At 45.4% G+C, this 25,951-nt stretch overlaps 1 protein-coding gene across 2 annotated transcripts; it reads left to right on the forward strand.

Moving 5' to 3' along the window:
- Positions 1-5,223: 5,223 nt before the first annotated feature.
- RNPEP (arginyl aminopeptidase) lies at positions 5,224-24,259 on the forward strand. Of its 2 annotated transcripts, XM_056845188.1 has the most exons (11): positions 5,224-5,598; positions 8,829-8,969; positions 13,080-13,228; positions 14,933-15,049; positions 15,786-16,021; positions 17,851-17,964; positions 19,454-19,566; positions 20,324-20,432; positions 21,399-21,623; positions 21,856-21,998; positions 24,038-24,259. In XM_056845188.1, exons 1-11 carry the CDS (start codon positions 5,224-5,226, stop codon positions 24,200-24,202), a joined length of 1,887 nt encoding a protein of 628 aa, XP_056701166.1. In that variant the 3' UTR covers positions 24,203-24,259. The 2 variants fall into 2 exon arrangements, with proteins under 2 accessions (XP_056701166.1, XP_056701167.1); XM_056845189.1 differs by lacking the exons at positions 5,224-5,598; positions 8,829-8,969 and adding an exon at positions 8,639-8,779.
- The last annotated feature ends 1,692 nt before the right edge of the window (positions 24,260-25,951 follow it).

Here is a 25,951-nt window from a genome sequence, read left to right on the forward strand (position 1 = left end):
CTCTTGTGGACGATTGGGGCTGTTGCCTCCCATTTCCATCCCTCTCCCTTTGTGAGGATTTGGCGGGCTTTTCTTCCCGGCGAGAGGGGGGGGGGAATTTCTCCCTTTGTTTCACGTCTCTCACATTGAAACGACCGGTGACCATGCCTTCCACACAAGAAGCATCTGATTGTGGATTTGTCATTTACACGCAGTACAGACACTCCACGAGATAATTCCCTCTCTTGGCTCCTGTCTGCTTCAAACTGTTTAAGTGCAGTCACCAGCTTAGTAAGGGTTAAGTCCTCCCTACCCAAAAGATTCCTTTTTTCAGCGTTATATTTAAAATGCAAACTTCCCAGAAATAGTAGGAGGAACTCCTCTTCACCGATTTCCCCTCCTACAGCCTTCAACTCTGATTCCATATCTTGCATTTTCTTAAGGTGTTGCAAGAGGGTCATATCTCCAGACATTTTATTTGCATACAGTCTAGTTTTTAAAATCATTTTCTGGGTTTTTGACACAGTTCCAAATTTCTCATTGAGTGCATTTAGCATTTTCCTGGCGCTATCATTATTCAAAATTATCGCAGTTTCTTCCGGATTAATTGAGTTGGCAATCAAATTCATTGCCTGGGCATCTGCAATCTTAAATTTCTTAAGGGCTTCTCTATCTGTGTCAGCTGGCGGGTCTTCATTCAAAACGTGATTCACCCCAATTGCTGTTAAAGCATTTTCCACCATTCTCTTCCATACTGGAAAGGAGGCTTGGGTGATATGGGGGACAGAAACGGATTGGGGTTGTTTTGAATTCATACTTTCCTTATCGTTGCTCATTCCAGCGGCTCAGGGCTGCTTTCTTCCTCACAGGATTCAAGCGCGGCGCGCGGGGTTAAGTTTCCTGCCGTCCTTTGCAGACCAGGCTGCTGGCTCCGTCACAGGAAAATTCCCTCTGGGCGTTTGTAAATCCTTTCGTCTCCAGTGAAGATCCCAAAAGCAAAAAAAAAGGAGTGCGGTGTGATCCTATCTCAATAGCCAAAATAAAAACCAAGCGTACTCAGCTACCACTTATTGGGGGATCGGGGCCCCAGTTCCTGTAAAGGGAACCCCGATCTTTAATTTATCTGCTACCAAATCAGAGGGAATGGATCGTTCCTCTTGAACTATGAGAATTGAGATCACACACACGCACAAAAGAGGCAAGACGCATTTGTCTTGAAGTAAAACAATCTTTACTCTAACTCAGGGTAGGGAAAAAGTCACTGGGATACAAAACAAATAATATCTGTCTACATTCTATGTTTCCTATACTTGCCAAAAGCCTTTGGCAAGGCACTAAGCTTACTTACGAGTAGGCACCCTTAGCAAAAGGAGAGCCTCTCTCCATCCTGCCTGTTCAGCAGTCAAGCAAACAGAAAAGTGATCAACTACTTTCTCTTCTAACAAAGAAATCGAAAGCAGTTGAACATGCAAAGTAGTTGTATACATGACCCTCGGGGCACGACTGCAATGGCCACTACACTGACCAAATGGTCAGTTACAATATTAACCCTTTAACTGTCTGACATGTAACAAAGCTCGCTCTCTAATACCCAACAAACACACATACAATCTGTGGAGCGTGTGCACTTGATTTTTCCTTATGTGCGTGTTGAGTACATTCAATATATGTACAGCTGAACATGTGACTTAAACCCCACATTGATCCCGGCATTGGTCCCAGGTTTCATTTGTAAAGAGAACATGTGTTGGCGGTTTCATACAGATGTACATCCATACATATAAGTTGCACAGTACATATAAGTTCACAGTAACTTGTGAAAAGGGCTACCACTGTAAACGTTCATTGAGGCTTAACGTGCTTGTGGTACCCGGCAGAAAACAAACACCAGAATCCCTGGTGAAGCTCGCCTGGTCCCCAGCTGAGCTCTTCATTCCTTCAACAACAGAAGTCCAGCCTCAGTCATGTGTGGAACTACGGTCGCCAACCTCCAGGTGGTGACTGGAGATCTGCTAGTACAGCTGATCTCCAGGTGACAGAGATCAGTTCACCTGGAGAAAATGGCCGTTTTAAAAGGTGGACTCTATGGCCATTTTTGCATGGGCTAAATTGCCCCGCACATTTTTTTGTATTTTTCACGTTCATCATTCCGTCACGTCCATCATTTTTCACGTCCATCATTCCGGAAGTGACTGCGAAGCTGGCGCATACCTGCTTCGAATTACTAAAGAGCCCATTGAATGCGACCGTTGGTGTTTGCCGCGAAGAATCACCCTGAAGGAACCATGCAAAATAACAGCGGCAGGTTAGCTATGCCCATGCTAATAGCTATGCAAACAGGAACAAAGGAGCAGGCGAGTGGGGGTGGAATTTCTCCTTTTGCGTCGGGACAGTGAATAGGCATTTTTTAAGTCGCATTTTTAAAAAGAGCTGTGAGCATCAAAATCGACCATGCAAAAATGGCCTACGGCATTGTACCCCATTGAAGTCCCTCCTTTCCCCAAATCCCGCCCTTCTCAGGCTCCACCCCCAAAATCTCCAGGTGTTTCCCAACCCAGAACTGGCAACTCTTATCAGGAACAAAAGGCAGGCTTTTGGTCTGGAAACTCTCTAGCGCCGCCGCTTTCACAGCGTCAAATGGAGATCCCAAATAAAACAGGAAGCCAGGGGGCGGGAGTTATTCCTGGGCCTTCAATCAAGTATTAGACTGCTGATTCCTTCGTGTGGAAACGGGACTTCTTGGTTACTTTAAATGCCATCCTCTCCCCCCACCCCACCCCCGTAGTGGGGTAAAAGGGACAGTCGCTCACAGGAGACGATGAAGATCCCAGCCATAATTTGGCGGCAGTGGAGCGTCATCTTCCGTCCGGAGCTGAAGACAGCGCATACTTTCCCCAGCGATGTCTTTACTGCGTGCGAAACATTTAGGGATTTTAAAGGTGTTTTAAAAAAATAATAATAATAATCGCACCGGCAGTTATAAACGTCCATTGCAAACGCCCTCGCATTGCCCTCTCTAGCATTGTCCATACGTGGCTGAGCGTGATTTACGACAGCCTTGCAGTGTGGTCCAGCGTGGCCTTTCCCACATTTCAGACCCCGGAGGAGGAGTGTTGAGAGACGTTGGCCACTTATGTGTAACCCTGCCAATATTGTGGGCTTTAGAACCCAGGGGGGCTCACGGAGCAGGGGCAGTTAGGTAGGTTACTATCTGCAGCTGCCACACCCCTGAGTCAGTTGGGCTGGCTAGGAAGAGGGAAGCCAGAGTTAAATTGAGGGGATTAAATCATTTCCCTTTACAGGTCAGACTGGGGAGAGAGAAGGCCTTCAGCATCTTCAGCAGCATTCATCGAGAATGTAAACGGAAGCAACAACCCTGCAGTTAAACTTTAAGTTGTGGACTTTTCTTTCTCTCCTTATTATTGCACTTGGTGTTGTTTACCAATGTACAGCGTGAAGATTTTGTGTATTGTGTTTGTAATTGTTTGGTTACTCGAAGTTATATGTTGTGCTGTTATATTAAATGTTTTGCTATTCTATTGTAAGCAACTTCACATCTGTCCACAAGTAGTGCTGTCAGTTTATTGAATTCAGAAAAAAAAAACCTTAGATCCTCTACTGGGGATTTGTATCAACAGGGTTACATATGCAGGGGAGGGTTTTTTGCCTTGGATTTGCCTCTTTCCAGATGCATGTTTTCCCCAGCCGAATTCTTTTTTTAAAAAAATTACTTTTTATTGCTTTTTCCATAATAACACAATCCATCTTATTCGGTATTTCACAAAGCTTATCTTTCCATATGTTAGTAAATAGCAATATATAGCTTAAGGTATACCTTCACTGTTAAATACATCTAATAGTTTGGATTCCCCCCCAGCTTCCTCTTACCTATTCATAATCTAGTCACTCCTTTATATTAAAAATTATCTATTCTTACTAGAGTAGTATATAATTATTTATAATTTTCTATTTATTCCTAATATCAATTATATACCCACTGCCATATATAACCTAATCACTAATATTATCAATTGAAACTAAAGAAAAATTAAAAATGCTAGCAGGTTACATAATAACTCCTGAGAAGAGGATAGATCTATAAATTCTTTACATTGAAAAGTTAATTAAAAAAACTCATTGTTATTCCCCCACACCTCCCCTTTCCCCCATCGTTTCAGTACCCTCCAATCCTTTAACCCTTCTTCTTTCCCCAGCCGGATTCTCCAAACTCAACAATCAGCCCCCCGTGCAGAGTTTGGAGAATTCATTTTTTAAAAAATAAAATTTTTATTGTTTTCTCATTTTATACATCACAAATCATTTTCCATCAACACTTAACAATATAAAGTTATTCGTTAATACAATTTTTAAAGTATCATCGATACACCTGGTTCTTTCTTTACTGTTCTTTTAGTTTTCTTTTTTGTTTTATGGTTACAATTTTCTTTTTTTTGTCTGTTATAAAACTTAATAAAAAAAATTAAAAAAATTAAAAAAAATAAAAATAAAGTATTAAAAAAACCCAATATAAAGTTGAATCTCTAAAAATTTCGAATCTAAGAAATAATAACACATCCTCCTTTTTCCTTCTGTATCCCATTTACTATTAAAAACCAATAAAAATATGGATATAAGAACAAAAAGAAAGAAAGAAAGAAAGAAAGAAAAAGAAAGAAAGAAAGAAAGAAAGAAAGAAAGAAAGAAAGAAAAAGAAAGAAAGAAAGAAAGAAAGAAAGAAAGAAAGAAAGAAAGAAAGAAAGAAAGAAAGAAAGAAAGAAAGAAAGAAACATCACTGGCTTCCCCTTCCCTCTCTTCTGTCCGTAATCCAATGGCAGATCCTTGTGCTAACATTATAACCCCCTGCTCAGTGGCTTTATGGGCGAGCAGGCACGGGCGCTTGAGCCTCCTTTCTTCCCTGTTCCAGCCAGGATCCAGCCAGGATCGAACGCACGGTCGTGCGTTCGATCCTGGCTGGATCCTGGCTGGAACAGGGAAGAAAGGAGGCTCAAGCGCCCGTGCCTGCTCGCCCTATAAGCTTGGAGAATGCAGGCGCGGGGAGAGGCGCGTCTGGAGAGGGGCGAACCCAAGGCCAAACAAGAAAACCCCTGCCGTGCACCAGCGGCCAACGTCTCCACGCCGAGCCCCTCCCCCCGCGTAGCGCGCCGCTCGCGCTCCTCCCCCCCGAGGGGCGGGGCGGCCCCGGCAGGCCGTCCGTGCCCGGCTCGCGGCTGCCCGTCGCGCGCCATGGCCGCCCGGGACGCCGCCTCGGCCTGCAGCGCCGACGCCTTCGCGCTGCGGCACCTGCACCTGGCGCTGCGCGTGGCCTTCGAGGCGCCGGGCGGCGGCGGCTTGCGGGGCTCGGTGCGCCTGGAGCTGCGCTGCCTGCGCGACGGCGCCGCCGAGCTCGTGCTGGACGCGCACCCCAGCCTGGAGGTGGAGGGCGCCGCGCTGGCGCCGCCGCCGGGGAGCCCCCGCGCCGGAGCGCCGCGCCCGCTCGCCTTCCGCCACCGCCCCTTCGCCAGCTACGGCTCGGCGCTGCACGTCGCCCTGCCCGAGCCGCTGAGCTGCGGGGACGCGCTGGTGCTGGAGATCGCCTACCGGGCCGGCGGGGGCCCCGGGGTGAGAGTCTGCCTTCCTTCCGCTCGGCCCTTCCCCGGTTGCTGGGGTCCGGGGGTCCAGGGTTCAGATCGCGCGCGTTGGCCTGGAAGCCCTGCCGCCGGGTATCCTTGGCCCCTGTAAAGCACTGGTTCCCAACCAGGGGTCCGTGGACCCCCAGGGGTCCACGAGAACTAAATTAAGGTCCGCGAAACAAAGTTCTAAACCCATAATAAATTAATATTTTCAATTAAAAGTTCTCTATTATATATATATATATATATATATATATATATATATATATATATATATATATATATATATATATATATATTCAAATATTATTCTAAGTTTCATGTTTAACTAGCAGTTATGATTAAAGTTTAATTTCAAATTGTTGGAATTTTTATTTTGAACCTTGGGGTCCCTCCACTGAACAAAAAAGTCCTAGTGGTCCCTGGTCAAAAAAAGGTTGGGCCCTGTCCCATCCTCATCGGAGGCCCTTTTTTCCGTGGCTCCCATTTGGGATATTCGCTTTCCAGCTGTCTACAAAAATAAGAGAAGTCCACATTTGATTATTAACATTGACTTACCTGACTTACAGGATACTCAGGAATAGACATCCACTTACCTGATTCTTAGGATATTTAATTATTTAATAACTATTATTGATATCATGCTGGACTGCTATTGAATATATTGTATTTTGTATGTGTATCTTATTGTTATTTCATTGTATATATTGTTCACTTTTGCACTACTTTCACTTTCATAAACTTGCACCTTATTCCAAGTGTGTGAGTGCTGTTTGGATTCCTGCCAACCTCCAGGTAGTAGCTGGGGATCCCCCGTTGTTACCACTGATCTCCAGCCGATAGGGATCAGCTCACCTGGAAATGATGCTTGCGTTGGCAATTGGACGCTATGGCATTGGAGCCCTTCCCCTCCCCAAACCCCGCCCTCCTCAGGCTCTGCCCTCAAAACCTCCCGCTGGTGGCAAAGAGGTATCTGGCAACTCTATGCCCCCGCCATCTGATTCTAGACGGGTGGCAACCCCGGACAGGGTCTTCTTGGTCATGGCACCAAAATTTAGGAACTCCCTCCTCAGAGAGTCTTCCGTCTCCCTCCATTGTTGTCTTCTGGCAGCAGCTGAAGACTTTTTTTGTTTTGCTTGACATACCCCCAATAACGCCCTCCCCCTTGGTTTTGGGGATGTTTTAGTTGAATTATTTTATATATATTGTCGAAGGCTTTCACGGTCAGAGTTCATTGGTTCTTGTAGGTTATCCGGGCTGTGTGACCGTGGTCTTGGTATTTTCTTTCCTGACGTTTCGCCAGCAGCTGTGGCCAGCATCTTCAGAGGAGTAACACTGGACAGTGCTCTCAGTGTCAAGTGTGTAGGAAGAGTAATATATAGTCAGAAAGGGGTTGGGTTTGAGCTGAACCCAACCCCTTCAGCTCAAACCCAACCCCTTTCTGACTATATATTACTCTTCCTACACACTTGACACTGAGAGACACTGTCCTTCAGTGTTACTCCTCTGAAGATGCCGGCCACAGCTGCTGGCGAAACGTCAGGAAAGAAAAGACCACGGTCACACAGCCAGGATAACCTACAAGAACCAATATTTTATATATACTTTATTTTAAACGTTGCTTTAATGTTGAAATGTTTTAATGTTCACCCCCTTGGGGACCGTGTTTGGGTAAAAAGGTGGCATAAAAATGTTTTAGATAAATAGGGTGTTGTGGACTGAGGATGTCTTTGCTCCACTTAAGCCCCACATTCTGAATTAGATCTGCTCTCGTGCTACTGTTGCTCATCTGTCTTGGTGCTGGTTTCGTTTCTCCTTTCTTCCCCACTGTGAGTGGCAAAGGTCAGCTATTGCTTAAAAAAAATGTTTGTAGCACACTTTAATCCCACTCTTCCTCCAAGGAGTTCAGAAAGGTGTTCACTGTTTTCTCCCTCTTTCATTTCATCCTCTCACCAAGGCTGAGAGAAAGTGACTGGCCTGAAGTTACTCAGCAACTTCCCATGTAGAGTGAGGACTCAAACCAGGGTTTCCCGGATCCTAGTCCACCACTTTAACCACTACTCCATCCGCACTGGTTCTCTTCCTTTCTGTGGTATACAATCATATTACCCCTTACTTGAAAGTGCATTGCAGGTAAATCTGTTTGTAGGAGAGAGAGAGCATACGCCTTCTGCACCTTGGGTCTCCTGTCTCCACTTTTTGAAATTCTGAGTATGCTAATGTACCCTCTGTGAAATTCTGGGTGGCAGCACATTAGATCAGAGTTGTGTGTGGGCATGATTAGCTCAGTTTTATTCTATGAGACCTACTTTCAGATCAGCAGCAGTTTTGAAAACCTGAAAGTCTACTGGCTTCCTAGGCCAGAGTGTGTTGTACTAAAGGATATAAATCACAATGGGTGGCCATGTTAGTCTGTCAATAGTGTGTAGTGGGTAAGAGCAGTGGTTTGGAGTGGTGGAGTCTGATCTGGAGAACCGGGTTTGATTCCCCCCTCCTCCACATGAGCGGCGGAGGCTAATCTGGTGAACTGGATTTGTTTCCCTCTCCTACACACAAAGCCAGCTGGGTGACCTTGGGCTAGTCACACTCTCTCAGCCCCACCTACCTCTGTTTGCATATAGTAGTTAGAGTGCTGAATTAGGATCTGTGAGATTGCAGTTTAAATTCCCACGCTGCCATGAAAGCTCACTGGGTGCCAGTCATTCCGTCTCAGCCTAACCAGCCTCATAGAGAATAAAATGGAGGAGAGGAGAATGATATTGTAAGCCACTTTGAGTGCCATTGGGGGGAAAGCGGGCTAGCAGTATAACAATAATGTTAAAATTGTTTATTTAGAGAACTTATATGCTGCCTCTCCAGAAAGGTGGCGACATTTGCTGTTTTCAGTGTATTGTTTCTAACATGAAACAAGATACTGAAAACAGCAAATTAAGAATCATCATGTTAAAAACAAAGCCATTTAAAATGTTAAGAGTAGCCACATCAAAGTGATAGTAGCTCACCACTTGATCCTGTGCCTGCTTTTATAGATATCCTATCTGGATACGTACCAAACAGCCCAGAAAGAGAGACCGTTGCTTTACACCTCTGGCTTTCCTGTGCTGAACAGGTCCTTTTTCCCTGGCTTTCACACCCCAGCTGTCAAGAGCACCTATTCGGCGCGCATTCAGGTAAAGTTTCGCACTGCTCACAGAGGACTTGTCTTTTGTCTCTTGTCAGGTGTGTTGGCTTACTCCTGAGCAGACAGCAGGCAAGCAGAAGCCTTATATGTACACCCAAGGCCAAGCTGTTCTCAATAGGTCCTTTTTCCCTTGCTTTGACACCCCTGCAGTTAAAAGCACGTACTCAGCTGTAATAAAGGTAAGCTACTCCCTAGGCACAAAAGACACAAATGGCTGTAAAAAATTCCAGTGGGGAGGGAGAAAGCGTGCTATTTGTAAGAGGGAAACTTCAAGAACAGTGCAACATTAAGCAGAAGTTCACCCTTCTAAGCCCACTGGCTTCTGTTGACTTAGAAGGGCATCACTCTAGAAGTTGTTTTCAAGTAGTTGATATCACCCTTATAATAAATGTGAACAACAGGCCTCGTGACGCAGAGTGGTAAGCTGCAGTACTGCAGTCAAAAGCTCTGCTCACGACCTGAGTTCGATCCCAACGGAAGTCGGTTTCAGGTAGCCGGCTCAAGGTTGACTCAGCCTTCCATCCTCCTGAGGTCGGTCAAATGAGTACCCAGCTTGCTGGGGGTAAAGGGAAGATGACCGGGGAAGGCACTGGTAAACAAAGTCTGCCTAGTAAACATCAGGATGTGACATCACCGCATGGGTCAGTAATGACCCGGTTCTTGCACAGGGGACTGCCTTTACCTTTTACCTTCAATAAAGGTGAGGGACTTGGAATCCGATGGGCAGGTGCCAAGTGAGGGTCAGTCCCTGCCTTAATACATTCATATGTTCTCTTTTGTACTCACAGACTTCTAGGCTTGTGCAGTTTGCATGAAGGCTAAGCATCTGTTCTGATACCAATCTGGGTGCATGCATGTGAGTTCTCCAGCATAGTGTGCCTATGTATATCAGTGCTTGTGGATTCCATGAGTCTTCCTTTCATCTGTCTGTTTCCTTGTTGTGAAATAAGGGAATCAAGGCTGCATCTGCAGCTGTAGGAAGATTTAGGATGCATCAACCAGGACACACACCTGCACTGCAGAAAAATTCGGACACAGAACCTGGTGGAGATATGCCTTTTCCCTTATATCTGCATGAGGGAGGGAAGAGAATAAAAACTTATCTTTTTTTTAACAATAAAAGCTGAGGATTCAGAGAACCTTTTCCACCTATGTTACAATGGTATATTGATAAAATGATATTTGAATGCTGATTTAAAAAAATAAAAAAGCCCCCTGGTTGCATGGGAGCGGAAGGGCTGCTATAGGGACAGGGTCAGCAAAAATGGCTGCCACATGGGCCGGAAAATCAAAATTTTCCCACCCCACACAGCAGCTGACGGGGCTTTACTTCAATCTTTCCCAAAGCTTTGGAGCGAAGCACCTTTGAGAAATATCAGGGAAGTTGGGGGAACCCCCAGAGGTGCACAAATGCACCATTCTGCTGTGGGGAAGCAGAGGGAAAACCTGCAACCCAAAAGCATTGGACTGGGGCAGAAAACCCATTTAGAAAGGCCTAGATGTAGAAAACCAGTGCTGGTAGGACTCCATCAGTACTTTGTGTCTAGAGGTGTGTGTGTAGTTTTGCTGTTAAATCACAGCTGACTTATGGCGACCACGTAGGGTTTTCAAGGCAAGAGGCATTCAGAGGAGGTTTGCCATTGCCTGCCTCTGCGTGGGTTGAGAGAGAGTTCTGAGAGAACTGTGACTGGCCCAAGGTCACCCAGCAGGCTTAATGTGGACGAGCGTTCTCCAGCTTAGAGTAGCTCTTAACCACCACACCATGCTGCCTCTTGTCTAAAGGGGAAGCAGCTGTAATTGCAGGACTTCTCTTAAGAGCTTGTTAGTTACTGGTCAGTTCCTCTTTTCATTTGTTGATGACCACAAAGGGCCAGCCCCTTATAGAGATTAGCATAACTGAAGAGAAGCTCCTGCCTTTAACCAGCAGGGAGGGGATGTCCAGAGGTATCTCTGTAAATACTTTGAGCGGGTTTTTTCTAAGGGATTCTCATGGAGGTTAAAAAAAATTGAAGAGAATCCCTCATACCTCAGTCTGCCTTTGGGTGGGTGGGAGGAGAGGGGATCACTCCTCAAAACTGAAAAAATTAAAACCCAGTGGGTAGAGAATCCTGAGGGTCAGGTAAGAACTCAGCTGGGGGAAGGGGCTTCCATGTGCATCGGGTGTGAAAGGAAAGCCACAGTTAACAATGGAGAGAAAACGGATTACCTGACCACCAGTAAAAACCACACTGCTGTGGAAGCAGCTGCAGAGGAACCTTACGACTAGCCTTCTGATCTTGTGCAGGTTTGGGTATACCTAATTCAGCAGTGGCTCAGGTTGAAGGTGCACTGCATAACATGGCTGCTGTCTGGAGGTTATTGCAAACAGCGTCGTTCTCCAAAAACTGCTATGCAGAAGGTGTTTGCAGTAGCCTCCAAACCAGGGCCACAGTGTGTATGAAAGTGTGTGAACTGTGTTTGTATGTACCTGCTTTTGCTTGTGGATTAGATAAAAGATGAGTTAACAGATTTTTTTTTCTAAGCACAAGAATCTCAGTGTGTGATCCTTATGCCCTGTAATCCGAACTTTGCCTCTCTTTCAACAGCGTAAAGGAGATTTTCTTCATGAGTTTATGTGCCCCAAGTTCATTGCTGCTGGGAAGTGGTGGTTTTTTTTCCTTCTTCCCCACGGCATCGTAGTGCATTTGTGTCCCTACCAGGGTTTGCCTGGCTTTTCTCTGATCTTTCTCCAGCCTCTCTCAAACCTGCCCTGCTCCAAAATTTTGGGAATGGTTGCAGCAAAGCCTGGGTGGCCGCCAGGTGGGTGGGAAAGTTTAGGTTTTCCTGGCCCTGCCCACACAGCAGCCTGGAGCAGCCATTTCCTTTCCCTACTGCAGAGGGTTTAATTAAAAAAATAATAATAGCATTATATCAAAATGCCATTATACCAAAATATGCATCAGGTTGTCTGAATACCCTCGTCACTATCTCCCTTCTGTGCATATCTGTACAGCATATCTCCACAATAAAATGTGCTAGAGACTTACTTTTTTTTTTTTTAGAAAGAATTAAACCTGGCAATTCAGGGAGCCTGATAAATATTTCAGTATAACTGTATATCAGTATAATACTATTTAAAAGGTAAAGGTCCCCTGTGCAAGCACTGGGTCATTCCTGACCCATGGGGTGACGTCACATCCCGACATTTCCTAGGCAGACTTTGTTTATGGGGTGGTTTGCCAGTGCCTTCCCCAGTCATCTTCCCTTTACCCCCAGCAAGCTGGTACTCATTTTACCAACCTCAGAAGGATGGAAGGCAGAGACAAACTTGAGCTGGCTACCTGAAACCGACTTCCATCGGGATCGAACTCAGGTTGTGAGCAGAGCTTGGGCTGCAGTACTGCAGCTTACCACTCTGCGCCAATGCTCTTCCACCGCTGTGCTGAATTAGCAGCTGCAACAGCAGCAGGGAAACTACACAAGCCTGTGCGGAAAACCCCACGTCTGTGTTCCAGAGGCATTTGCCTAAAGCAGGTTAAAGAAGTGCTGCAGCAGCATCTGCTCTAGGATGCTGCATTTTAAGTCTGAAGAAATAAAGTCATACAGTGCAATCCCAAGAACACTTTCCAGGAGTAAGCGCCACTGAATAACCTTAGTGGGATCCTCAGTAGACCTGCTTCGGATTGTTCTGTACATTAGGTAGCTTGTCCATTAGGTTCTAACCTCTTCAAGCGCTGGATCCCCTGGCTAGTTGTTATAGTTTCTTTTTAATTTATAAAACGAAAGGTGGTAGGGCTCAAAGCTTGTCTGAAACGCCCAACTTCTGATCTGTAGAAGAAAATCTATTTGTTGGATAGCAGTTGACTGCTGTGGCTCAGCGGCAGAGCATCTGCTTGGCATGCAGAAGGTTCCAGGTTCAATCCCCAGTATCTCCAGTTAAAGGGACTAGGTAAGTAGGTGATGTGAAAGTCCCCTGCCTGAGACCCTGGAGAGCCGCTGCTGGTCTGAGTAGACAATACTGACTTTGATGGACCAAGGGTCTGATTCAGTATAAGGCAGCTTCATGTGACTGTTCTGTGGAGCTTTCTCTTGGTGTGTCCGCTTTCATGCTCAGCTAAGAGCAAGAATCTCATGGGTATGATTTCAGTTTTCTGATGACATTGTCATGGATATTCTGTCAGGTTCCTCTTTCTGAGAAAACAGCAACAGTCTTTAATACCGTGGTTGTGAACGGGTCCTTCTCAGAAGATCCATCCCTAATGCTGTTCTCCTCACAAGAGGCACTTCATCTTAGTTTCTTCCCTTGTTAGGTCCCTGATGGTTTCACCGCGGTGATGAGTGCGATTACCTGGGAGAAGCAGAAGGACAACACTTTCCTCTTCAAGATGCCACATCCTATCCCATCCTACTTGGTTGCCTTGGTTGTTGGGGACATAGTTTCTGCTGAGGTGGGACCCAGGTAAGAGGCTGTTCTGGGCGTTCAGGTGTCCACCCCAGTTATTTTATGCATAAATGCATAAATGCGTTAATTGCTTTTCTAAAACCAAAAATGCAAAGTGACCTGCAGTAAAATTGCACCAAAAACAAACCCATATCCCCGTAAAGGTAAGGTAAAGGTCTCCTGTGCAAGCACCGGGTCATTCCTGACCCATGGGGTGACATCACATTCCAACGTTTCCTAGGCAGACTTTGTTTACGGGGTGGTTTGCCAGTGCCTTCCCCAGTCATCTTCCCTTTACCCCCAGCAAGCTGGGTACTCATTTTACCGACCTCGGAAGGATGGAAGGCTGAGTCAACCTTGAGCCGGCTACCTGAAACCGACTTCCATCGGGATTGAACTCAGGTCGTGAGCAGACTGCAGTCCAGCAGCTACCCACTCTGCGCCACGGGGCTCCTTGGTCTATCCCCTTGGTGTATATCCTTGGTATATCCCCGTACATTACAATAAAACCACAGAAATAATAAGAGAACAATTAACAAATGTATTAATGAAAGAAGAAATTAGTGTTTAGGTTGTCACAAGACTGTTGTTTTTTGCTGCAGCAGAATAACATGGCTACCCCTCTAAAAAAGAAGAATTGAACAAGCGCCTTTTGCTAAAAGCCGGAATGCATAAAATGACTGGGCCGCTCTTTCAGTATAGCTAATAGTCAAGCGACTGGGACCCCGTATTAGCCACGAAAGCACCAAAACCTCTGATAAGGAAGGGATTCCTATATACTTTGGGAGCTGTCCAGATAGGCAGGGTAGCACGACTGTACAAATTAGCTCAATCACCTCCGAAATAGCCTGAATAAGACTGAATAAGTGTTCCAAGAGCACAGAATATTCAGAGGTTGAGAGCTGGTTAAGGGGAAGGCGAGCAGGGATCAATTCTCTCTGAAAATGTATAGAATCCTGGAGGGGGGATTGTGGGGGTTGGGGTGAGATACCCAAATTGTTCTCCCTTTTTGCAGCTCCTAGTTAGCTCCCAGCTAGTTTTTGTGAAGAGGAACAGGGGGGAAAAGGCTAAGTAGGGCCAGTCTGGCACCCTCTGTCCTGATCTTTCCATCCCTTGGAAGATTTCTCAGAATGTTTCTCGCTCTTTTTCAGTTTGGGGGTATATGTGTGTTCATAGAATCCATAGTCCTTGGCAATTAGCTGTTACCCTGAGATATTTTTTGATATTCATAATTAAAGGCTGGGCCCTTAAAGGTATCATTAGCTCGATGTCTGACTTTTGCAATCCTTTCTGTATGAACTTACCAGTTACTAATAAAGATGGAAAGTCCAAAAATGGCTCCATCCCATTACGTCTAGCGCAAGAGAGCTGGAGGGGTTAGAATGTCAGACTATGAGCTGGGAGACCCAGGTTCAAATCCCCATTCTGCCATGGAAGCTCGGTGGGTGACCTTGGGCTAGACACTATCTGTCAGCCTACCTCACAGGGTGGCTGTTGTGGGGATAAAATGGAGGAGGGGAAGCTGATGTTGTAAGCCACTTTAGGTCCACGTGGGTGAGAAAAGTGGGGTATATATACCTAAACAAATAGGTTTTTATTTGCCAATGGTGACCCTGTGAGTCAATATGTACAAACCAGGGTTCACGTTGGTGTGCATCATTGCTTATGTGGCTAAGGATATATCCTTACAGATTTCCATCGATGTGTTTGTTTTCCTCCTAGGAGCCGTGTATGGGCTGAGCCGTGCCTGATTGAGGCTGCTAAGAAAGAATATGATGGTGTGATCGAAGAATTTCTCACCACTGGAGAGAAGCTGTTTGGACCATATGTTTGGGAAAGGTACTCCTAGGAGAACAGGCAGTGGCTTAGTAATAGGACACACGCTTATCGAGCAGAAGGTCCAAATTTTAATGCCTGGCATCTCCAGTTAAAGGCTCCTTGGCAGTAGATGTGGGAAATACCTTTATCTGCTTGAAACCCTAGAAAGTTTCTGCCAGTCAAGAGTAGACAGTGCTGATCCGGGTGGACCAATGGACTGATATGCTCTAAGGCAGCTTCTTATGGTCTTGCGGAACTAGTTGCTACAGGTGTAAAACCAGAGGAACTGCTCTGAAGAGAGCCCTTGATATCATGAACACATGAAGCTGCCTTACACTGAATCAGACCCTTGGTCCATCAAAGTCAGTATTGTCTACTCAGACCGGCAGCGGCTCTCCAGGGTCTCAGGGTCTTTCACATCACCTACTTGCCTAGTCCCTTTAACTGGAGATGCCGGGGATTGAACCTGGGACCTTCTGCATACCAAGCAGATGCTCTACCATTGAGCCACAGCCTCTCCCAACTATCATGATAGTTAACACTGAAGAGTTGGCAAGTTAAACTTTTCTCTGTTGGGTTCTTAAAGTTAGCTCTTTGGAGCTTTTGCTGAGGTTGGGGTTAGGGAAAGTCCTCTTTATCAGCAGGACTTACATTATCAGAACATGAAGAAAAATCACTAGAATGCTACTAAGAGGCAGTCTCATTCTTCTAAAGGAGAGGATTGTTTTTGCTGATAATTTTTTTCCCCTGCTGATAGGTACGATGTCCTATTTATGCCACCCTCATTCCCTTTTGGGGGGATGGAGAACCCTTGTATCACCTTTGTCACTCCCTGTCTCTTGGCTGGAGATCGTTCCTTGGCAGATGTGATCATCCATGAGATCTCCCATAGCTGGTTTGGAAATCTGGTCACCAATGCCCATTGGGGGGAGTTCTGGCTGAACGAAGGATTTACCATGTATGCACAGAGGAGGATAACTAAAGAAATCTATGGTGAGTTTCCTGTTGCTTCTGTCCAAGCATTATGCCTAACCAGCATGGATCACTGGGGAAGATCTTGACTGTACCGGCATACAAGGTTGGGGTCTACATCATGACGGTTATCTTGGGCATGTTTCCCAGGTGCTTTTCTCATGTGCTGCTTGCAGGAAACAGATTGGGGAGAATGGAGTTGAATATTTTTTTGTGGCAGCTGCTCTTTCCTCGAGATATTTCTCGACCTTCTGTTTGTAGTTGAGTGCCAGTTTGTCTGAATCAGTTGATAGCCTGCAAATGCTCAAATGGAATCATTGCACAGTTCTTATTGCTCTGTTAGGTATGTTGACTTTGTTACTTTGCAGTTGAAGGTCAGTGAGCATACCAAGGCAAATCCTAATATTCTGTGCAGAACAGGATAGCACTTTTGACTGTGTGTCCCCCACCCCTGCCATAATAATGTATACCAAAATAGTATTTGGAGGAAAGATGAATTCCTCTTTGGTTTCCTCACAGCATGAGATTGGATTCCTGTAATGTCAGGAAGCAAATGTGTTATTCTGGCATGAGCTTGCATAAGCCGTAGCCCACCAGATCAGATGGCATGAAGCTGGCTGACAAGTAGTTGGCACTACACAAGCAGGCTGAGGAACACTGGAAGGATAACTCTTCATGTGTATGTCCTCTCATATGATTGTACCCATCTAGATCAGGGATCACAACCTTTTAGGGCCTGCAGGCACCTTTGGTATTCTGACATAGGGTGCTGGGCACAAATAGTGAGGCCATGCATAACAGTAACTCTTCTGCATTTCAGCCAGAAGCTCTGTTTAACAGGATGCCTTTTAAAGCGAATGTACTGTTTAAAAATATTTTCTTGGATATGCACCAGTTTACCTTCTGTCACACAGTGAAGATCCTAGTGCTGTTATGGCAGCTGCTACCACAGCAACCTTTTAACAGTCTGCGCAGCCTATCAGAAGCCTTGCTGGGTCAAAACCCCATGGCCCTGACCACTTTCTAAAAATGCTTGGTGGGCACCAGGAAAGGTTGGTGGGAGCTATGACCCCCTTGGGTACCATGTTGAGGATCCCTGATTTATATCTTCTTAAGATTAATCTGTCCCATAAAATAATTGTACCACATACCCTCTAGACATTTGAATGCACATTTAGAATCCCAGCTTGGGGAACAGCAACATGTATTTGCTAAATGTTGAAATATGTGTACATATGTGGGGTAAGGGGATGCTTATACTTTTATTTCCAGGGGAAACTTTCTTGCCCTTTAGGGACTCAGGAGTGCTAATTTTAAAAAAAATTCCAAGTAGCTGTCATGTTGCCCTCCAGATGTCCTTTCAAGAACTGTTGACCAATCACAAAATACCAAGGAGGCAGCTAGATTTCTTTTTTTTTCTTTTTTTTAATTTTTTTAAATTTGTTTGCATAGTAAAGGGGGTACAGAAGAGAAAAAGTAGGGAAAAACAGATAGGGAATTTTAACAAGTCATTTGTTATGTCCAGGTAGTAACTTTAGTCTTACCCCAAATTTAGTCTTAATTTAATTTTCTATTGCTTAGTTTAATTCTTTCATTTCTATCATTACTGTCTTTACTATAATTGCTGTGCTTAATAAATGTAATTAAACTTTAGTTAACAAGTCTTCGCTCTCCTTTCTTCCTAGTAATTAGATCATACATGTCTATGTTAATCTTTTAACCTGTAACCATTCTAGCCTTAAAACATTTACATATTCTCTATTGCGAGGCAGCTTGATTTCATTGGTTGGTTGGTTGTGGCTTTGGATCCTAGCTCAGTTTCTCTCCATTGCTCCTCCTCCTTATATCAGGTGCTGCTTATACCTGCTTGGAAGCTGCTACAGGGAGGGCTTTGTTGCGCCAACACATGGACAACACTGGGGAAGATCATCCTCTCAACAAGCTCAGAGTCATACTAGAACCAGGTCAGTATTGGTAACAGTACCTGTCTGCATGACAGGGTATAGGCTTCTGAGAACCAAAAGGATAGCTGACATGGTGGGGAAGCCTAAGTAGAATGTCTGATAGGTAGAAAATTATCTACGCTCAAAACTGTTGCATTTCTCTGTCGGTCCCCCCCCCCCCACACACACACACAGACGTTGTATTAGTTAAGGGCTGTAAAGCAGGTATAGTCTTGTTGATCACTTCATATTTAGCCACAAACTCAGGGGAGGGCACATTACTAACTCCTTGCCAGTTATCAATCTGTTACTCAGGGAGAATAGGGAACTACTGTAAGGAAGTTCGATGAGAGAAAGGGTCAATATGACTAGCGCTCTAAATTGGTGAATTGATATGGGGGAAAAGCAGGATAAATGTAGTTTACATCAGAGGTCCCCAACCTTGTTGAGGTTGTGAGCACTTTTGGAATGTTGAGCACAGGAATTGGGCACCACAACAAAATGGCTGTCGTAGGGAGGAGCAACCACAAAATGGCTGCCATGGAGGCTGGGTTCAGCCACAAAACAGTGGGAGGTTCCAGCAACTGCTAGGAGGTTTCAAACCAAGCATTCTCCTAAGATGACAGTAGCTGTTTCTGAATGGGCGTTTCCTGCAGACACCAAGATGATGCCTCCTGGGCTCTTCTGGAGCACCTCCTACTCTAGTAAGGTGGAAGAAAGCCAGGTTCAGGCCTTTCCTTTGGGGACGAGACTCTTCAGTGGGTGCCAGGAGTAACATTGGCAGGCACCCATGGTCATCAACGCCATGGGCAGGGGTAATTTTTTGGTATTTTTTAGGTTTGGGTTTAATAGACCCAGAAATTTTTTTATTTTTTTTTTAAACAGGAAAAGCCAAATACTTAATTTGGCTTTCCCTGAAAAATCAAATTTTTTCAGGTTCATAAACCCCAAAAATATGAGGCGCAGAGCTGAAGGCTGGGCTCAGAGCGAGTTCAGCTGGGGCGGGAAAGAACTGCAGACTGTGCTGGCTCCCAGCCAGGAGCCAGAGCAGTCTTCAGTTTTTTGTCCCTGCCCCAGCCAAACTCCACATGGAGTTTGGCCGGGGTGGGGAAAACTGAAGGCTGCACTGGCTCCCAGCCTTCAGTTTAGTGTAGCCAGCCGCTCCGAAGTCCAGGACTTCAGAACCTGCAGTGATGCCAGCCAGAAGCAGGTGAGGGAGGGAAGGGTAGAGGGGAGAAAGAGGGAGGAAGGGGTTTTAAAAAAATGGCGGCAGGGCCACAGTGGCCCTGCATTATTCAGAGATCTGCTTTTTTGGCTCACTTTAATTGCCATCACTTTGTTGGTACAACCTTCCCACCCCCACAATACCGAAAAGGTTCGGGGTATTGATATGCACACCGGGCACCACATTGGTGGTCACTGACTAAAATCCTTTAAATTCTGATTGTTATGACAATGAGGGGAGAATACCAGTTTTGTAAAGAGCATCCTCTTTGTTTCTTTCTATTAGGCGTTGATCCTGAAGACACCTACAATGAGACCCCTTATGAAAAGGGCTACTGCTTTGTCTCCTACCTCGCACACCTTGTGGGGGACCAGAGCAAGTTCGATGCTTTCCTTCAGGTATGGCATGCTAGCCTGGAACTCCTCTATGCTGTTCCCTTCTAGTGCATGCTCACAAAGGGCATTACTTTGCAGTCATAGGAGGTATAACGAAGCAAATTCTAGAGCTTGCTTGCATGGATGCCATTCATTAAAAGGGGTTTATGGCAATCACGGCTGTCCCAAGCAAGCCAAAGTTCTGTCTTCAAAGTGATGGACTTTGCTTGGAATCAGAGCATGACATTGGGAATCAGAGGGGCTTCTCATAGGGAAAGCTGTAATGAGGCGACTGTCTTATACTGATAATTCACCTCCAGTGGGAAGCACAACCCCATCAGCTGCTGCTGTAACTTTTATGGGTTTCTTCAAAGATAACCAGGCTGAAGAAATAATGTGAAAATGGTAGAAAGGACTCATCTAGAGGAGAGGCTGGCATCTCCAGCCCAAAGAGTTCACAAATATTGATGTGGGTCTCTTTTTGGCAAGTTATGTAGGCCAGCTCCTAAGACCTAGGTGTACATGCTAAATGAATTCAGCGCTGGCCCCAAAGCAAAGAATCCTCCTTGCTTGCAGTCTCCCTCACTCCTCAAATCTACATTTTCCAGGGTAGAGCTGGAAGAGAAGCTTGTGAGTTTGAAATGCAACAGGTTCACAGTGCAGCCCATGTCACTACTGTTCTCTCCGCCAATCAATCTCTCTCTCTCTCTCTCTCTCTCTCTCTCTCTCTCTCTCTCTCTGTCTCTCTCTCTCTGTCTCTCTCTCTCTGTCTGTCTTGCAGGCCTATGTGAACCAGTTCAAGTTTCAGAGCATCACAGCCGATGATGCTTTGGAGTTTTACCTGAAGTATTTTCCAGAACTGAAGAAGAAAGGGGTGGATACCATTCCAGGTCAGCAATACTCACCTTTTATTAGATTTCCTCCTCCGTTTTGGGGCCCAGCATGTTAACTTCTAAAGACCTTCAGTCTGGGTTCACTAGCTGCTAGGTTTACAGCACTGGTTCCCAACCGGGGGTCCGTGGACCCCCAGGGGTCCACGAGAACTAAATTAAGGTCCGCGAAACAAAGTTATAAACCCATAATAAATTAACATTTTCAATTAAAAGTTCTCTATTATAAAAATATATATTCAAATATTATTCTAAGTTTAATGTTTAACTAACAGTTATGATTAAAGTTTATTTTCAAATTCTCAGAATTTTTATTTTGAACCTTGGGGTCCCTGCACCGAACAAAAAAGTCCTAGTGGTCCCTGGTCAAAAAAAGGTTGGGAACCACTGGTTTAGAGGAATAGGCCCAGCCTTCTCCCTCATGCAAGCACTCCCACAGCATCAGCTTCTCCCAGGTGAGGAAATGCCCGTTGTGTCCAAGAGAGTTCCTTCACAGGAGAGTTGTCTTGACTGTTACTCCACCCTAGCAAAAAGAAGAGCAAAGCACGCCTTCCACACATCTCAGCAGCAGCAAGAGGTCTTGAGTTTTCTTTCTTGTGCAAAATTAATTTTGTTGCAGAAAGTTGGGCTGGCATGATGTAGCAGATTAGAGTTCTAATCATGTCGTTGCCATGAACTTCATTAGGTGAGCTTATGCAGCCACGCTTGTTGGAGATGGCAGTGCTGGCCTGTCAGTAGCATTGTTTAAAGAGATAATGTTTGCAAAGCACTTTGAAAATCTGAGCATGTACTTTTAGTAATAATTCCAGAGAACTGCAGGAGCAGAAATGAACAGAGGTCTTGTGGCATCTTAAAGACTAGCAAGATCTTTAATGCTAGCCTAAGCTTTTGTGCCCACATTATCTGATGCTTTCTGCTAATTACAGGGAATTTCTTTCTCTCCGCCCCGCCCCGTTCTTGTGGCAGGCTTTGAGTTTGACCGGTGGCTGAACACACCTGGCTGGCCCCCGTACCTTCCTGACCTTTCACCCGGAGAAGAGCTGATGAAGCCAGCTGAGAAGTTGGCAGAACTGTGGGCATCTCGTGATCACAATATGGAGGCAATTAAAGCGGTGGATATCTCTGCTTGGAAAACCTTCCAGCTGGTCTATTTCTTGGATAAAGTCTTGGGGAAATCCCCTTTGCCAGATGGTAAGATGCTCTATGTTACTGAAGGAGCGATTGCAGGGGCACTGTAGACTCTGCCTTGGCAAGCTGTGCGGCAAACTGGTGACTGTAGGAACTGTGTGGGGATTGTGTCACTTGTGTCATGTGTCTCCTAGGTGTGTGTGTGCATGCATGGGCATGAGCATCTTTCTAGGAATACAAAGGCCTGGAATTATGCCTTTGTTATGATTACTGTGTTCATGTGTTTCATATTTAGGGAACACTGAGAAGATGAGCAACCTGTACCCCAAGATCTCCAAAGCACAGAATGCAGAGCTGCGTCTTCGGTGGTGCCAGATTCTCCTCAAGAATAATCATGATGCTGAGTTTGACAAAGTGAAAGACTTCCTTCACAGCCAGGTTTGTGGTTAATTCTTCAGCAAGCTGAGCCATTCCAAGGCATACTAATCCAAATGCTGGAGTCGCACTGAAGAGGCCCTGGTACAAATTCCCATTTTGCCATGAAGTTTATTCAGTGACCTGAGGCTGAAAGACAGTGAGGGGCCCAGTCTACTTCACAGAGATGCTGGGGTAAAATGGAGGACAAACATAAACACTCTCCTGAATTCCTTAAAGGAAGAACAGGAGCACCTTGGGAGAAGTAGAAAATTTAATCAATGGTCCAGCAGCTTTAACGTGCTGACTTGCAGACTGGTACCAGTTCTTGGTTGGAAGGGAGGGGACTTGATGTTGTGCCTCTCAGCAGGAAGGCCTATTCTCTTCTCCCTCCAGACATCCCTACCTTTGTCTAAGCCAGAGCTTCCTGCTGAATGGGGAGGGATTTGTTTACCAACATAATGTTCCCCCACAGTTCAGAGAACATTCTGATTTCCGCTTCCACTATTTCAAATGAGGCATATTTGTTTTATGTTTTGGAACCGAAGCCTTAGCTTTATGCAAATTAAGGTGGCAAGTATAAACAGCAGACCATAATGACTCCATGGAAATAATGGGCTGGTAGGTTTCCTTTGGTGTAAGCAGGATGAGGGACCCTCTTTCGACCCCTGACTGCTGGGGATCATGGGACCTACATGGAGGCTGACGTAGGGCTGTCGATTCAGTTCCATCCGAACCGCAAAACCGCCGAACTTCCCATTTGGCGGTTTGGCGGTTCGGATGGAGCCAAATCGCAAAATGGCGGGACCGCGGAAAAAATTCGGCAGGTTCGGGATCCCCCAAACCTGCTTTTTCCCACCTTTAAAGAGCTCTCTGGAAGGCAAGCAAGCTTGCCTTCCAGAGAGCTCAACCCGGCGGGAAACAGGATCGTCTTCCCTTTCCCCCCCAATCTCCCCCCCCAAATTCCCGGGCAAACCTGCCCCAGGATCGCCTTCCCTCCCCCCCAATCTCTGTGGAGCAGTTTAAAGCCCCCCCGCCAGCCTTCCCGGGGCTCCCAGGAAAGTGGGCGGGTAGCTCTTTAAACTGATCCCCACTGCCAGCTTTATTCGGCCGAATTTATTCGGGAATGCAAAATTCCAAGCCAAATTACACGAATCCGAATAGGGGGAGTTCGGAGTTTGGCATTTCCCGAATAAAAACGGGACAAATTTTGCCGAATCCAAATTTTCCCGGTTTTTTTTTCAACAGCCTAGGCTGACGCCGAAGTGAGAAGAGGCATTGGATATCATTGTCCCTTGTTCTTGTTGCACGCAGTGGGAAACCACGTCAACTAAACCACTCGCCTAGGATGGTTGAAAACAGCCTAACATTTTTAACAGGCTTGTTGACGGGCAGAGTTGGTGGTAACTACAAACCCAAAGCTGTACAGACTTGGCAATGAACAGTTTCCCCACATTATTAATGGTGCTCACGGAATCTGCTGTTGGAGGCAGGCCTGTTCCCATAGTCTGATGTTGGGGTTGGTGGTCTTCATTTTGCTGTAATGCTGTGACTGCAAACGGGAAATGTGACGCTCTCCATCCCGTACTCCTTCGTTTTAGTTTCTAGAGGCTCTTTATATGAGCACCAACACTGTTTGTACTTTCGTAGCGAGCATGTACTTGGTTACAACTTTTGTATGAAGCTGCCAAGATGTTGCCAGCATTTTATGGTTCTGGTTTCAGTCCATAAGTTGTTGTATCCAGCAATTAACAATCCTTTCTTTACAACCCTGTAGCTTGTTGTGTAGGCTTGCTAAGCCTGTTTTCCAATCCTTGCAGCTCTGTGCACTTCCTAAGTGCGAAGACCTTGGCACAAATGTCAAACTATACTTTATTGGACTGAACAGTTGCCAGCTTGGGGGGAGGGGGAAGAAATATGTAGTTTTCTGGGACATCTAACAGTGGAATTTGGAAGAGATTTCTTAGCTTCTCTGCTCGGAGGTTGGGGAGTGCAGGTGTAGAGTCCACTGTGATTTTAGTGTCAAAGAAGCCTTCTGATTCGTTGCCTGTACTCTATTTCAGGGAAAGCAGAAATACACCCTTCCCATCTACCGAGCCATGGTGAGTGGTTCAGAGAGTGCCCGGGCTCTGGCTGTAGAGACATTCTCTGCCACAGCACCGCAACTCCATGTTAACGTCCAGAACTATGTCAAAAAGATCTTGGGCTTGAAGGCTGAAGAAAACTAACAGGAAGAATCACAAAGCCAAAGTCTGTTCTTGGAGCATCAGCAAATGTCTGTATTGGGCGGGGGGGTGGGGGAAGCAGAGGGTGGAGGGCTTGTTAACAGACCCTATTTCCAGGGCTCACCTATGGGGTGGGGGTCTCCCACTCCTTAGAGTCACATCTCTTCTAAAAGACTTTCAGTTAAATGCTGGATTTTTTTTTTTTTACACTTTCTGAGGCTTGTATAAAATTTCCTAACGGACAACTTGCTGGTTATTTTTTAATTACTTTTTAAAAGAATCTTACAAATAAGGACAAATTTTGTGTGTATAATTATATTTACACACAGTTTCCTATATTAAAATAAGTTCCAGCGTTTGTAGAACAATTGCAGAAGCAGATACTTCATTCCAATAAATAATGCAGTTGCCAGTTTACATTAATTTTGTTGCATTTTTGTCTTCTTTAATTCTTGCTATCATAATTATTCACGAACTCGACTTTCCTACTTTGAGAGAGTCTCCTTTAACTGTTGCAAGAATCCTTGCAACAGTTAACCATAATATAAGGTAATCTATTATTTTGCAAACTGCGGCCCAGGGACCTCTGGAGGTGTGCCAAGGCCTTCTCCTGCTCATCCGGATAATGGGAACACTGAGCCCTTAGAACTGAGCTCTTAAAGCTGCCACCACCTGCAGTCTCCTAGTTTCAAGAGCACCTCAGTGCACTAGCCAGAAAATCACCGATTGGTTTCTGGGATTGAATAGTTTGACTCAACTATTGAACTCCCGCTGGCAGAATGACACCAAGGAGGTACAGTTGTAATACAGTCATCTTAGTTACTTCAGATAAAAAACTGGACTGCTTTTCACTCTTATCTGTTTGGTGAAATCCTTTGTACTGAAAATTAGAGATGCCATCCTTTGGTTGCAGAGAATAATAGCCAATAGCAGTATTCAGTTGAACAGTGGATGTTCAGGTTGGACCCACGAACACATGAAGCTGCCTTATATCAAGTCAGACCTTTTGGTCCATCTACCTCAGTATTGTCTACTCAGACTGGCAGTGGCTTTCCTGGGTCTCACGCAGATGTCTGTCACATCACCTGCCACCTTATCCTTTTAACTGGAGATGCCGGGGATTGAACCTGGGACCTTCTGCATGCCAAGCAGATGCTCTACCACTGAGCCATGCCCCCTTTCCAAAATGTACACTGTCTCCCCATCAGGGAATCGAACCCCAGTCTTCCATGTGACAGGCGGGGTACTTATCACTATACTAATGAGGAAGACGAGGTTGTATGTGTGATGCAGGTCTTTTTTCTATTTGTAGGAGTGGCTCTCAGAGCATTTTCCAATAAAGTTTTTAACTAAAAAGGAAGATTTTCCTGTGTCTTCTAAGCAAGGGTGAGATTGATTGGGACTTGGGTCTTTCGATCTGTGGCATATAGAATCATCTGCCCTCTGAGACCTGACCTTGTAGGCTATGGACTGAGAAAATGTTTGTGTTCTTAAATTTGTTTATAAAGCATGGCTGATGCAGTTCTCATGATATTATTTTTAAGACCTGCATGGGGATGTGCACTTTGAAAGGGGGCTGGACAGGGGGTCCTGATGAAGAGTGGGGGAGGAAGAGCTTGCAGGTCTGGGAACCAAAATGGGGATCCCGGGTTGCTGAAGTCTGAGAACTGCCCAGATAGTTTTTCCGACTAGTGAATATTAGATTGTCCTGATTTATTTTTAAAACTAAACTACTACATGCCATAAATAAAC

This window comes from Euleptes europaea, chromosome 2 (assembly GCF_029931775.1).
Source record: "Euleptes europaea isolate rEulEur1 chromosome 2, rEulEur1.hap1, whole genome shotgun sequence".
NCBI classification, from domain to species: Eukaryota; Metazoa; Chordata; class Lepidosauria; order Squamata; family Sphaerodactylidae; genus Euleptes; species Euleptes europaea.

Excerpts from the sequence above, each read along its gene's own strand:
- RNPEP (XM_056845188.1), top strand. The coding sequence starts at position 5,224 with ATGGCCGCCCGGGACGCCGCCTCGGCCTGCAGCGCCGACGCCTTCGCG. Across the intron at positions 5,599-8,828 it reads GGGCCGGCGGGGGCCCCGGG|GTGTGTTGGCTTACTCCTGA; the intron begins GTGAGAGTCTGC and ends GTCTCTTGTCAG. Across the intron at positions 13,229-14,932 it reads TCTGCTGAGGTGGGACCCAG|GAGCCGTGTATGGGCTGAGC; the intron begins GTAAGAGGCTGT and ends TTTTCCTCCTAG.